The sequence below is a fragment of the Tenrec ecaudatus genome, chromosome 18 (assembly GCF_050624435.1).
Source record: "Tenrec ecaudatus isolate mTenEca1 chromosome 18, mTenEca1.hap1, whole genome shotgun sequence".
Taxonomy (NCBI): domain Eukaryota; kingdom Metazoa; phylum Chordata; class Mammalia; order Afrosoricida; family Tenrecidae; genus Tenrec; species Tenrec ecaudatus.
The window spans coordinates 8,889,647-8,901,872 of record NC_134547.1 but is presented as its reverse complement, the minus strand read 5'-3'; the positions used below and the strand labels follow the sequence as shown (position 1 = coordinate 8,901,872).

General features: G+C 53.0%; 1 protein-coding gene across 3 annotated transcripts in view; it reads right to left on the bottom strand.

Moving 5' to 3' along the window:
* The window catches only part of PLEKHA4 (pleckstrin homology domain containing A4), a 33,830-nt gene extending 21,604 nt beyond the window's left edge, over positions 1-12,226 (bottom strand). Inside the window, exons 1-13 of one of the 3 annotated variants that reach the window (XM_075537121.1) lie at positions 11,659-12,226; positions 11,126-11,309; positions 10,259-10,366; positions 8,657-8,729; positions 8,466-8,566; positions 8,189-8,298; positions 7,306-7,506; positions 6,132-6,423; positions 3,363-3,437; positions 2,349-2,396; positions 2,117-2,197; positions 1,501-1,650; positions 798-896 (exon numbers count right to left, since the gene is read on the bottom strand). In XM_075537121.1, the coding sequence (XP_075393236.1) occupies positions 798-896; positions 1,501-1,650; positions 2,117-2,197; positions 2,349-2,396; positions 3,363-3,437; positions 6,132-6,423; positions 7,306-7,506; positions 8,189-8,298; positions 8,466-8,566; positions 8,657-8,729; positions 10,259-10,366; positions 11,126-11,209 (1,422 nt within the window). In that variant the 5' untranslated portion in view covers positions 11,210-11,309; positions 11,659-12,226. Of the gene's footprint in view, positions 1-797; positions 897-1,500; positions 1,651-2,116; positions 2,198-2,348; positions 2,397-3,362; positions 3,438-6,131; positions 6,424-7,305; positions 7,507-8,188; positions 8,299-8,465; positions 8,567-8,656; positions 8,730-10,258; positions 10,367-10,528; positions 10,661-11,125; positions 11,310-11,658 lie in introns of those variants that run through there. The other 2 variants (XM_075537122.1, XM_075537123.1) reach the window with 2 other exon arrangements.

Genomic DNA, 12,226 nt, shown 5'->3' with positions numbered 1-12,226 from the left:
AGAAAGAGAAGTTTTTGTTTGTTTTTAAATCATTTTATTGGGGGATCATGCAACACTTATCACAACCCATCCATCCATCCATCCATCTCCATGCATCTATCCATCCATCCATCCATCTATCCATCCATCCAACCATCCATCCATGAATACTTCCATATATCCATCCATCCATCCATCCATCCATCCATCCATCCATCCATCCATCCATCCATCCATCCATCCATCCATCCATGCATCTATCCATCCATCCATCCATCCATCTATCCATCCATCCAACCATCCATCCATCCATCCATCCATGGTGTCAAGCACATTGGTACATATGTTGCCATCATCCTTCTCAAAACATTTGCTTTCTGCTTGAGTCCTTGCTATCAGCTCCTTATTTTTCCCCCTCCCTGCCCACTCCCCTCTCCCTCACGAACCCTTGATAAATTTATAAATTATTATATTTTTGTCGTATGGAAGAGAAGTTTTTTTAAGCACAATGATCAAGATGCAAAATACGAGAGATGAACTTGAAAGATGGGGACCCCGCTGAAAGGGGCAGTTCTGACTTTCACTAAAGGTGGGGCTTTAAGAGAAGGGGTGTGGAAGCTCTGAGGGGGCGCTACTCCGAAGGTAGCTCTTTAAATGAAGGGGGGGGTGTCGCGCGGGGGGGGGGGCGACTGTCACTACATACTTGTTAGACTAACAAGGACAGAACGGAGGAGGGCTTTAGGGTGAAGTGGGAGGGGCTGTAGTGCTGAGGGAGGCACTTGGGTGCCAGAGAGGGCTGGGGCAGGGCAGGGACGTACCTGGGGGGAGCCAAGATGTAGCAGGTACTCCAGAGTCTCTCGCAGCGTGCCCAGCTCCTGCTCCAAGCCGCTGTACGAGTCCCACACCCGCTCCCGCTCCTAGGGCCCCGGAACAGAGGAACACCGGTGGAACACCCCCTCTGGCACATCATTCCCCTGGAGGCGAGGGGGACTACAATTCCCGTGAGCCTCTTTGCTCTGACTTCTGGGGAAGCCCCCCTCCAACCCTCCAGGTAGAAACAGACCCTGGAATGCCAGTGTACTGTCAGTGTAGACAAATAACCACACCCCATTGCCAGGGGTGTCTGGTGGACCCCTAACCACCCTATAGGGCAAAGCAGAACTGCTAGGTCAATCAATCTTTGCATTGAGTCAATGCTGACCCATGGCGGCCCTATAGGGCAGGGTAGATTTGCCCCTGTGGGCTTCCAAGCTGTCATGATTTATAAGAGTAGAAAGCCCCATCTTTCTCCCATGGAACTGCTGGTGGTTTCGAACTGCCGACCTTGTAGATTGCAGTCCAACTCATCACCACTGCGCCACCAGAAGCAAACAGCCAGTCTTTCCGTGAGCAGCCCAACTTTTAAGCATGGCTCCCCCGGTTGAGGCAGGCTCAATTCACAACTACTTTCCCGTGAGCCACCTCCGGGGCAGGTCCCCTTCAGGGACCACCTGAAGCATCCTGGGCCCTCTCGATGCTCACCTGAGCCAGGTGACAGAGAGCGGCCCTCACGCAGACCAGCCGGTCCTGCAGAAGGCGCTGGCGCCCCCAGGCCCTCCCGGGAGCCCCAGCCTCGCGAGTTGTTTGGCTCAACTGCTGTCGGGTCAGCTCCAGAGCGGCCTCCAGCTGCTCCTGAATCGGGGGAAGAAGGTAATGGGACTCCTGAAGCCCCACCCAGTCTCCTGGTTAAGAAAGCCGCTGTCTTCCCGTCTGCAGCCTTTTCCTCTTCTTCTGTTTAACAAACAGAACTTTATTTTCTTACAGTGTAGGAGGCTGCAAGTCTGAATGATCCTGGCATTCTTCTTTTTTTAATCGTCTTATTACAGGCTCGTACAACTCTTATCACAGTCCATCCATCCGTCCATTGTGTCAAGCACACTTGTACATTCATTGCCCTCAGCATTCTCAGAACATTTGCTCTCCACCTAAGCCCCTGGCATCAGCTCCTCATTTTCCCGCTCCCTGCCCCGCCCCGTTCTTGTGAGAGTTTTAGCATCTAAGGAGCAACAGCTTCGGGGGCGTGGCTTATAGCAAAGCCACGCCTGTTTAAAGTGGGAGGGCGGGGCTTCGAGGTGAGGGGCGGGGTTTCCATCCTGACCTTCTCCTCTTGCCTCTGGTCTATCTCTTCCTGCAGCCTCTTCAGCAGCCGGTCCTGACCGCACAGCTTGGTCAACAGCGTCTGCAGAAAGGCGGGCAGGAGCTGATTGTGGGGCAGCGCTGGCTTGTTTCCCGCTGCCCCCCCACACACACACATACTTTACCACCACCACCACCACCATCTTCCAGAACGTTCTTCCCCCACCGCTGGGTACAGCTCAGAGGGAACTTACATCCGTCTCCAAGCTTTGGTGGAAGGTTGAGTCCACCGGGGGCCCAGGCTGAGGAGGGGGAGAAAAGCGCAGGTCAGGCGGGACAGTCTAGTTCTTACAGTCGCTCAGGGCCAAGTCCAGCTCGGTTTCGACAGCCACTTCCCTGGACCAGCTTCACTCTGAGCACCTGGCAGTTTCAGTTGTCAATTGCTAGGAAGTGTCCGTCAGTCTTAAGGTCAAGGAATGCCAAAGGCCCTTCTCCCAGGGCCCCTCAGACTCCTGCCCCCAGAATAGAAGGCAGTACATTTCGGGGACTTTAAGGCACCCAGTGGGTGCTATATGACTTTGTGTGATACGCTTTCCTTCGCCAAACCAAACGTGCTGACATCAAGGGAAAGCCGACTCCTAGTGACCCTATAAGATCGTGTAGAACTGTTCCTGTGGATTTCCAAGACTGTGACTCTTTCCAGGAGCAGGATGGCCTCATCTTTCACCTGAGGAGCCGCTAACAGTTTTTGAACTGCTGACCTTATAGTTAATAACCCAGTGCATTACTCACTATGCCACCAGGCCTCCTTCTATATCGCCCCCCTCCTCTTTCTTATCACAAGGAATTTCCAAAGGGTGGAAATGGCAGAGATCGGACTCAGACCTTCATCGGTCTTGTTGCCCGGAAAGACCCCCACCCTTATAACCTGAAAATCCTCAAGCACCTACCCCACCAACCAACATACCCACCCACCCACCAGGTGGAGTCAGGCCATCCCAACTCCAGCATGTGTCAGCACAGACATGTGCTCCACAGGGCTGCAGGTGGGCGGTTTTCTGGTAGGTCTTCCATCCAAGGTGCCTCTGGGTGGACGTGAACACCCAGCGTTTCAATCATCAGTATCTAGGTTCACCACCCAGGGACTCTGAGCAATGACATTAGAATCTTGCCATATCCAGTCTCTTTCAGGTAGGAATCTTTCCTGCCCATGGCCAGCAAGCCAGAAAGGGAGCCCTGGTAGATGTGAGGTGCCCCCGGATACCTACCAATAAAACCATGGAGGCTCGGGTTCCAGGGGACTTTGGGGGGAGCTGTAGATAGGTGGCAGAGCCAGAAGGGGCCTGGGAAGAATATGAAAACAGATAAGTTTAGAAACAAGCATGGCTTTATAAGGAATATTGGAGTCCCGTCCCCCACCCACCCACCCACCCCCATGTGCACTCTGCAGCTAAACCAGGGTTGAAAAAATCAGTCACTGAAAATTCCAGGAAATGCAGTTCTCCGTTGACACACATATAGCACATATATACTACACTATATATAGTATATATAGTATACCATATAGTACACTATATATTATATATAGTATGCTATATAGTACATTGTAGCTGGTATATAGTGTATAGTACACTGTATAGTATATATAGTACACTATATATAGTATATATAGTCATATAGCAGCTGCTTTAGTAGCACACTTGAATGGGTGCATCCAGAGTGGGGGTGCCTATCACCATGGTGATATGGTGGGATACACGTGGGGCTGGTAACTGCAACATAGGGATGTGCCTCAGGAGACTTTTTCAGGTTCAGAACTGGGTCCTCCCACAACTTCTGAGTGACCGCCTCTCTCGCTCTCAGCCAGTATGGGTAGACTAACCCAACAAAACAGCCCAGCTGCCATTACTGAACAGTTGGATTGAAGATTCCATAGAAACATCCTGATCAAAGGGGAGGAAAATGTAGGACAGGGTTTCAAATTCTCACGGACTCCAGACTTCCTGGAGCCATGGTGGCTAGAAGAACCTTCCCCAAACGATTCCCCTGCTATTATCTTTAAACCATTAAAAAAGCCCCTGTAGTTTTCTTTAAAAGCACACAATAATTCAGCTTAATTAGTAAAGAAATTCTGCCATGACCATTCCATTCTTCTAAGACCTACAAGGCAGCAAATTGGCAAGAGCAACTTGAAAGGTTAGATGAGAACCTTAGGAGGCAGTGAGTCTATGTGCATGAGGAGGGACAATTCAGGAAACGAGGGTGGGGTGGGTGCACAAGTCAAAGACTGCCATCAATGTCACTGAAGAGTATGGGTTAAAAACAGGTGGATGGTGTGTTCTTAACAACTATGCAAAAAAGAGGAGCCCTGGTGATGGTAGTGGTTATGTGTTGGGCTACCTATAACTCCAAGGTCCGCCGTTCAAAACCACCAGCCGCTTCGTGGGAGAAATGTGAGGCTTTCTACTCTCCTTAAGAGGTACAGTCTCAGAAACCCACAGGAGCAGTTCTAGTCTGACCCACGGGGTGGCTATGCGTCAGAAATGACTCAACAGCAGTGATATGTGTGCATAAAAACAAAGTACTATTTTTTCCTTTTTAAGTCCAAAATATTGGAAACACTGGAGAGGTGATGATTGCAAAGCACGGTGAACAGAAGCAACGCCCATGAACTGCACGTAAAAATGTTAAAACGGAAAATACTTCATTACATATCTACCTATACCAGCTAGGAGCTTGGGTGGGGTAGCGGGTTAGTGGCTAGTGGCTAAAGCAGTTCGTTTGAAGCTTTCTACTCCCATAAAGAGTCACAAACTCAGAAACCCACGGGTGCGGTTCTACCCTGTCCTACAGGGTTACTTGAGGGTAGTGAGTTCGGTTTTTAGGGTTAGACCGGTGAGTGTCTGATTCATGCCAATGCCACTTCTCTCTGAATCAAATTGTGCTAGGAAGACCAGATTTTTACTGGCTGGTTTTCCAGAAGTAGACCCATAGGTCTTTCTTCTGAACCCATTTGTTTACCACAGCCACCAATTCGGATGAAATCCCAATCCACTCCTACATTTATAACGACTTAGCAGTTATGCTGTCCAAAGGAGGCCTGGTGGCACTTCAGGATAAGCAATGGGCTGCTAATCACAAGGTTGGCAGTTCAAATGCACCAGACACCCGAGGAAGAAAGACGAGGCTGCTTGGTCCAGTACATGTTTACAGTCACCAGGTCTTTAAGAAACAACTCCATAAAGAAGAACAAGAAGCAATTGTACTCTGCACTGCAGGGTCGGAATCCAATCCATGGCAGAGTGATTGATTTGGGTCTTAATTCTTAAAGGGTCCGGCAGTAATGCCAAGGTTCTCAGCGTCTCTAACCCCTTCTCCATCCCCACCTAGCATAAAGCGACACCTGGCCTTCTCAGCCATCTCACGCACACCTTCCCCCCTCTTCTGCTGGTGCCACGGCCAATCGGAAGGAAGCGTGGGCTCCTCTTGGACATGATCATTTATTTCGGTCCCAAAAGTTTAACACAGGTCACCTTTGTTTGCTCTCTCTCAATCTCTTACCCTCTTCACCTCTTGTGGCCGCATGTCCGTCCCTCTGTCTCTTCCTCTCTCTAGCTTACCCTTTCTTACTTTCCGCTAGTCTCTCTTCACTCTGCCTCTCAATGTCCCCTCACCCTGCCCCCTCCACTCTCATTCCAATCTAAACCCCCGGGGCGAGTCCTTAACGCTAATAAAACTCTGTTCATTGAAACCCAGGCTCTGGGTCTGCTTTCCTTTGACTCCTGTTCTAACAATTCTAGGGTGGATTTTTCTGGGTGACCGTCCTCTGATTCTCAGAAGAAAACAGCAGACAACAACTTTGGAAAGTTAGATTGAGGATACACAAACGGCAAAAAAATTAACCTTCAAGTCCCAGTTACAGAGGAAAGGATTCTGTGAACCACAAGCCCCATAACGCTGGAGGGCAATAGTCTGGGAACCAGAGGACAAGGGAAATCCCAGGAATCTATGGGTGATGGAGTTTCCTTCCCCCTTACCTCTGTGTTGACCTGTGTTCGGGACTCTGAACTCCAGTGCTGCGGGCTCTTGGGAGCCCTTCCCATTGCAGCTTCAAAAGAGGGTCCTCGGCGAGGAGTGGGGGGCCGGGAGAGGGTCCGGCGCTGGGTGCCCCATTCCAGGGGTGGCCGGACATCGATGCGGTTCATGGGGGTATGGGGACGGGCAGGGGGTGCCGAGTCTCCCGAAGAAGGAGGGGGTCGGCGCGCCGGAGCAGAACGGGGCCGGGGGAGGATCAGAGGAGAAGGAGGGCGAGAGAGGGGTGTGAACAAGCTGTGGGGGCGAGAGAATTGGAGAACAGAGTGAACTAGAACCCACCTTCCTCCTCCCCAGGACCCACTAGGGTAGAACTCTTTTTTGCCCCCTGATCATTTTATTGGGGGCTCTTATAGATATTATACCAATCCATACATCAGTTATATCAAGCCATCTTGCAGGTGTTGCCACTATTATTTTCATTAACATTTTTTTCTACTTGGGTTCTTTGATATCAGCTTCTCTCTCTCTCTCTCTCTCTCTCTCTCTCTCTCTCTCTCTCTCTCTCTCTCTCTCTCTCTCTCTTTCATATCTTACACCATCCAACATATCTCTTCATCCACAATTATGTTATTTATCCCCCTTGAGGTGGGGGAGGATTATGCATCCATCATTGTTATCAGTTCCCCGAGACTGTTACTTTTTTTTTAAATACTTTTATTGGGGGCTCTTACATCTCTTATCACAATCCACACATTCCTCCAATGTGTCCAGCACATTTGCACATATGCCGCCCTCAGCACTTTCAAAGCATTCTCTTCCCACTTGAGCCCCTGATATCAGCTCCCCATTTTTTCCCCTTCCCTCCCCCGACTTGGTCTTCGGTCTTTATGAGAATTGAAAGTCTCATCTTTATCCCATGGAGAGGCTGATGGTTTCAAACTGCTAAACTTGTGGTTAGCTAACACGAAGTGTATTCCAGTACACCACCAGGGCTCCATCCGTGTGGCCCAGAGCATTAGCCACAGAGCATTAGCCCCGCCCCTAGCAGCCCCAACTTTCTCCCCCATTGGACCCGCCCTTCGCCCTACTTACAAACCACGTCTACACGATTGGAGTCTAAAGCCCAGTCTTATAAATCCTTCCCTCGTCAACTGCCCAGGTCTCAGTGTCACTCACTCCGGGCTCCTCGCCCTCCGGGGAAGATCGCTTGTGGGGCTGGGAGTGAGCATCCTGGGTCTGCCACGCGCCCGAGAGAGCCGCGCCACCTCCGGTGATTCTGGACCGCGCCCCTCTTCCCCTCGGCTCACCTCTGGGGGTCCACCGGGGCCACCAGGGCCCTCTCCAGGCTGGGGACGTGCAGGTGACCTGGGCTGCCCACTAGCAAGCGGAGACAGACAAAAAGGCATTACACTTTCACAAACGCTCCTAATAGCCTTTCTTCCCTATGTATAAGGAGGGGAGGAGGGGGGACCCCTAAATCTTGAGCCCTGGTTGCAGATGGCAGATACTAAGGCTTCTGTGGATGGAAGCTCACTGCCGTCGAGTCGATTCCAATGCATCGCCATCCTGTGGGTTTTCAAGCTGCAAATTCCTGAGACTACAGTTGTAAAGGAGCAGACGGCTTCATCTTTCTCCCACGGTGCTGAGGATGGCTTTGAATCACCAACCTGGTGGTTAGCACCCCCCGACGCCACCAGAACTCCTCACTCACTCACTGACATCGAGTTGAACTACTCCTGTTAGCTTCCGAGACTGTAACTGTTAACGGGAGTAGAAAGCCCGTCTTTCTCCCCCGCGGAGCGGATGGTGGCTTCGAACTGCTGACCTAGTAGATTGCAGCCCACTACGTAACCACTCCGGGCAACTAGGACGCCTCCGGGTGTGGAATACCCAGGAAGTGGCGCTTACAAGGGAGAGACGTTTGCTGATTGGAGGAACGGACGTTTTCCCCAGAGGCGGGGCTTCAAAAGACAGTGTCCTGATTGGACGCTCCTTTCGGGGGGCGGAGTTGGGAGTGATTGAGGTACCGGGAGGGGGCGTGGTCTGCACCTACACTCACCAATCATCACCCTCCGCCCGGGAGGCGCGGCCCAGCGCGCGGAGCCAGCCTCTCAGGTCCTCCAGTGTGTCCGCCGCCAGGACGTAAGTCCTCATGCCCGGGTGCTCCGCCTGGGGGAACAGAGGGCTGGGGACTTGGACGCCCTGGTCCCCTACAAAGCTACCATGGACTCTAGTCAAGACCCCTTCTCTCCACTAGTGGGTGCTCTGGGTCCTCCTCCAGACTGCCCATGAGACCCGCTCCATGCTTCGCGCCCACGGGACACCGAGAGACTCACGGTGAAGGTGAAGCGCCGCCCGCGAGGGGCTCCCGGGCCATCTGGCCTGATACTGTAACTGGGGAGCAAGACGCTCCCCAGGACGCTCTCCTCACGGCTGTCTACAAAAAAAGGCGGAGGGGGGGAGAGGAGGGTCAGTGGTCATCAGTGGTCAAGAGGCAATAGATTATAAGGAAATGGCTTTTGCTTACCCTTGTAATAGAAGAGACAATGACCAGAGAGGACGAACCAGCGGCGTTTCCAGAGCCGGAGACCAGCGCTATCCTGGAGAGAGAGATTTGGGAACAGAGGCCTGAGTAGAGGCGAGGGAAGTGGCGATGGGGACAGTGACATTGAGGGACAGGAACCCAGAGAGAGAAGCAAGAGGTCCAGAGATCCAGAGAGAGGCAGGGACAAGAGACCCAGAAAGAAGGGAATGACAGAGACCGTGTTGGATCCAATAGCTAAGGGTGTGGGAACTGGACACCAGTGTGTTCCCGGGACAAGGTGACTTTTCTAACTTGTTCGCAGAGGCTGCTGAAGCTGGGGACTCCACTTTGAGACCCCTTGCTGTGGGTGACCAGGGCCCTCCCTGCCTGCCACACTCCCCCCCACCACCACCACCACTGGCTACACACAGCTTTCCTGCATGTGCCTGCTCACAGAGCAGACTCAGTTTCCACATCAGAGCCGCCTTCCAAGACTGCAGTGAAGGGTAGCACTCATGCCCTAAACCCGAATTTCTTCACAGCATGCAGTACCCAAGAGCCTAATAACCCTATTGACTTTCCAAGGCAGACATGTACTTAAACAGAAGGGCCTCGTCTTCCTCTGCCTAGCCAGCTAGTGGGTTCCCAGGGCTGACCTTTCAGTTAGCTGCCTGGCGCTGTAACCACGGCGCCACCAGGACTGCTGGTAGCCCTCCCTCCTGTCTGAAATGGTCGTGTCTGGAATTTATTGACTAATTTGGTACCTGTCACCATCCTTGGTGTCCTAGTGAATTCCACATTGGGCTACTGACCCCCAAGTCAGCAGTTTGAAATTACCCACCGCTCCACAGTAGAAAGATGAGGCTTTCTACTCCCGGCAAGGTGTAGTCATAGAAACTCCCAGGGCAGTTCCCCAGGGAATCTGTCATATAAGGTCATTGTGAGTCGGAATGGACTTGATGGCTGTGAGCTTTGTTTTCTGCCCTTGTTCCCTGGCCCCCCCACCCCCACCCCCAGCCCCTCATTCCCAAGTCTGGAATGTCATAAGAAAGCTCATTGGTGTGATGTGCAGGTTGGTGCCTCTAAACAAAAGACTGATGATTGGACGCTTCTCACAAGGTGAGAATTCATCAGTCTAGTCCTAAGCCACGCCTCTTTCCCTTTGTTCCCTTTTCCCAGTCTGTCCAATGGTTCCCCACTTCTCTTCACCACGCCCTTCAAGGACTAGACATTGAATAAGAGAACCAGTGACAATAAAAAGAAAGGTCCCCATAGCTCACTGCCATGGAGTCAATTCTAACTCATAGGGAGTCCATTCTAACTCCTGGTGGCCTTACACGACAGGGGAGAACTGTCCCTGTGAGTTTCCGAGACTGTAATCCTTTACAGGAGTAGAAAAGCCTCCTCTTTTTCCTATGGAGTGGTTGGTAGATTTGAACTGTGGACCTTGCGGTGACTAGGGCCACACTTAACTGTGACACCGGGGCTCTTAGGGGCAAGGCAGTGATATAGCCCACAGGAACACGTGAAGAGAAAGAATGTGCTTCAGACAGCCAGGGCCCCAGCCCCTAGTGCCACCCTGCGTGGCCGAATCCCCCGTTCCACCTGCTTGTGCAGCCAGCCTCGGATGTGGACGGTGAGGTTGGGGTCCCTCCGGAGAGCATTGCCTCTCTTCCCGAAGGCGTGGACCTTGCTAACCGCCCTGGTGGACTTCTGAGGAGAGGAGAGGTTATAGAAGTGAACAAGATGGTCTCTTGGGGAGGCACCCAGGGTTTTTCCCAACCGGTGCCAGCCTGCCCTTGCAGGTTGGTGATGGGTTCGCGGTCGTCTTCCCATGCACTAGAATCGTGAGCCAAAGCACGCTGTGCACGTCACCTCCAGTCTGTCAGTGGAGGCTTGCTCCAGGCTGTGACACTCAAGGGTTTCCATGCAGCGTGAGAGATGAGACAGACTAGGAAGAACGGCCTGGCCTTCCCGCCATGCAGACTCATAGCGACCCTATAGGACCCGATAGAACTGGCTCCTGTGGATTTCGTAGACCGGAACTCTTTACGGGAATAGAAAGCCCCTTCGTTCTCCCCCAGATTGACTACTGGCTTCAAACAGCCAGCAGCCTATGCACAACCAGGGTGTTTTTAAATTTTCATTTTGTTTTGTTTTTCTACCCACCCACCCCTCCAGGGGGCCCTCTTGCGAGGCTGGGGCGTGGCCTTATCTTCTGCACCAAGGTCAAGGGCAGTCCTCACTCTGGCTTCGGATTAGGAAAATACTCCGGGTGGGGACAGAGCTGGGCGTGACTCTGCATTCCTGGTTGTGGCTGGCGGGCAATTCTGGACCTTCCCAGAGCAGGCCCTGGCGGCTCCGTTGCTAAGCGTCCTTTGCCCTTAGCAACGGGAGATGGGAGATGGGGAGCAGTACTGAAGCCCAGGGAGTGGCCCGCCCTCCTCCCCCAGCCCGCTGGGGAACTCGCACCTTGGCGCTCAAATTGTTGAGTGAGGAGATAGTGGAGACGCTGCTGGCCACACTGAGGCTGCTCCGGGGCCTGCCCTCCTCCATCAAGGACTGGGGGACAGGAAGAAAGAGGCTGTGTCTCAGTTTGCGCCGAGCCTTCAGGGGGGACTGAGCCGAGGGTCAGGGGCCTGGAGGATGGAGGAGGCTGAAGGAGAAAGAGGCTCTTGTTAGGGGGCTGGGGGGCTGGGGGAAGCCCTGGCTCGGGACCACATACCAAGGGCAATGCCAAGAGAGGTGGGCGGTTTGGGCAGCTGTTGGGGAGGGGGACAGTTATTTTGCTGCCCAGGACAGAGAATAGGGACCCTTTCTTCCTTGTTCTGGGTCTCTAGCCAGGAATCTGACCTCTGGGAACCCTATAGGCCCCGCCCCCTTCCGGCTGCCCCAGCTACCTGTCTCCTGAACCCCCAGACAGTCGCCATGCCAAGCCCTGGGGCACAGGGGAGGGATGTTCCTGCAGGCAGCACCCCCCTACCCCACCCAACCAGGGGACTTACCCAGCGCTGGGTCTCAACGACAGGGGGGCAAGAGGGCACCCTGGATGTGGGGGTGCCCTGGTCACAGGCTCCGCCCTGCTCTGTCTCTCGGCTGCTCCTTCACACTCTGTCTCTGGTCCCTAAAGGTCTCTCACTCCTCACACCCTTCCTCCCCGTCTCACCTCACTCTCTCTCCAAACCTGGTCTCTTCCTGTCCCTGCCGGCTCTGCCCCTTACTCATTCTTGTCCCCTTTCCCCCTGCACCTCCTACCTGCTCCCCAATATCACTTTCCCAACTTCTCTTTCTGTTTCCAAAACCCTTTCACTTAGAAGCTCTCGTCTTTAAGTGTGTGTGTGTGTGTGTGTGTGTGTGTGTGTGTGTGTGTGTGTGTGTGTGTCTAGCCTTAAGCCTGTCTCTCTGTGAGGCTCGCTGTCTCTTGTCTCCCTCTCTCTCACCCTCGCTCCGTCAATCTCTGTCTGTCTCTGAGGTCCTCCGCACCAGCCTTTCCTCCCCTCTCCTCTCTCTTCGCTTTCTCTCCGAGTTGCTCTTTCCTCCAGACGGGTCTCTCCCGCTGCCAGCCGCCCACGC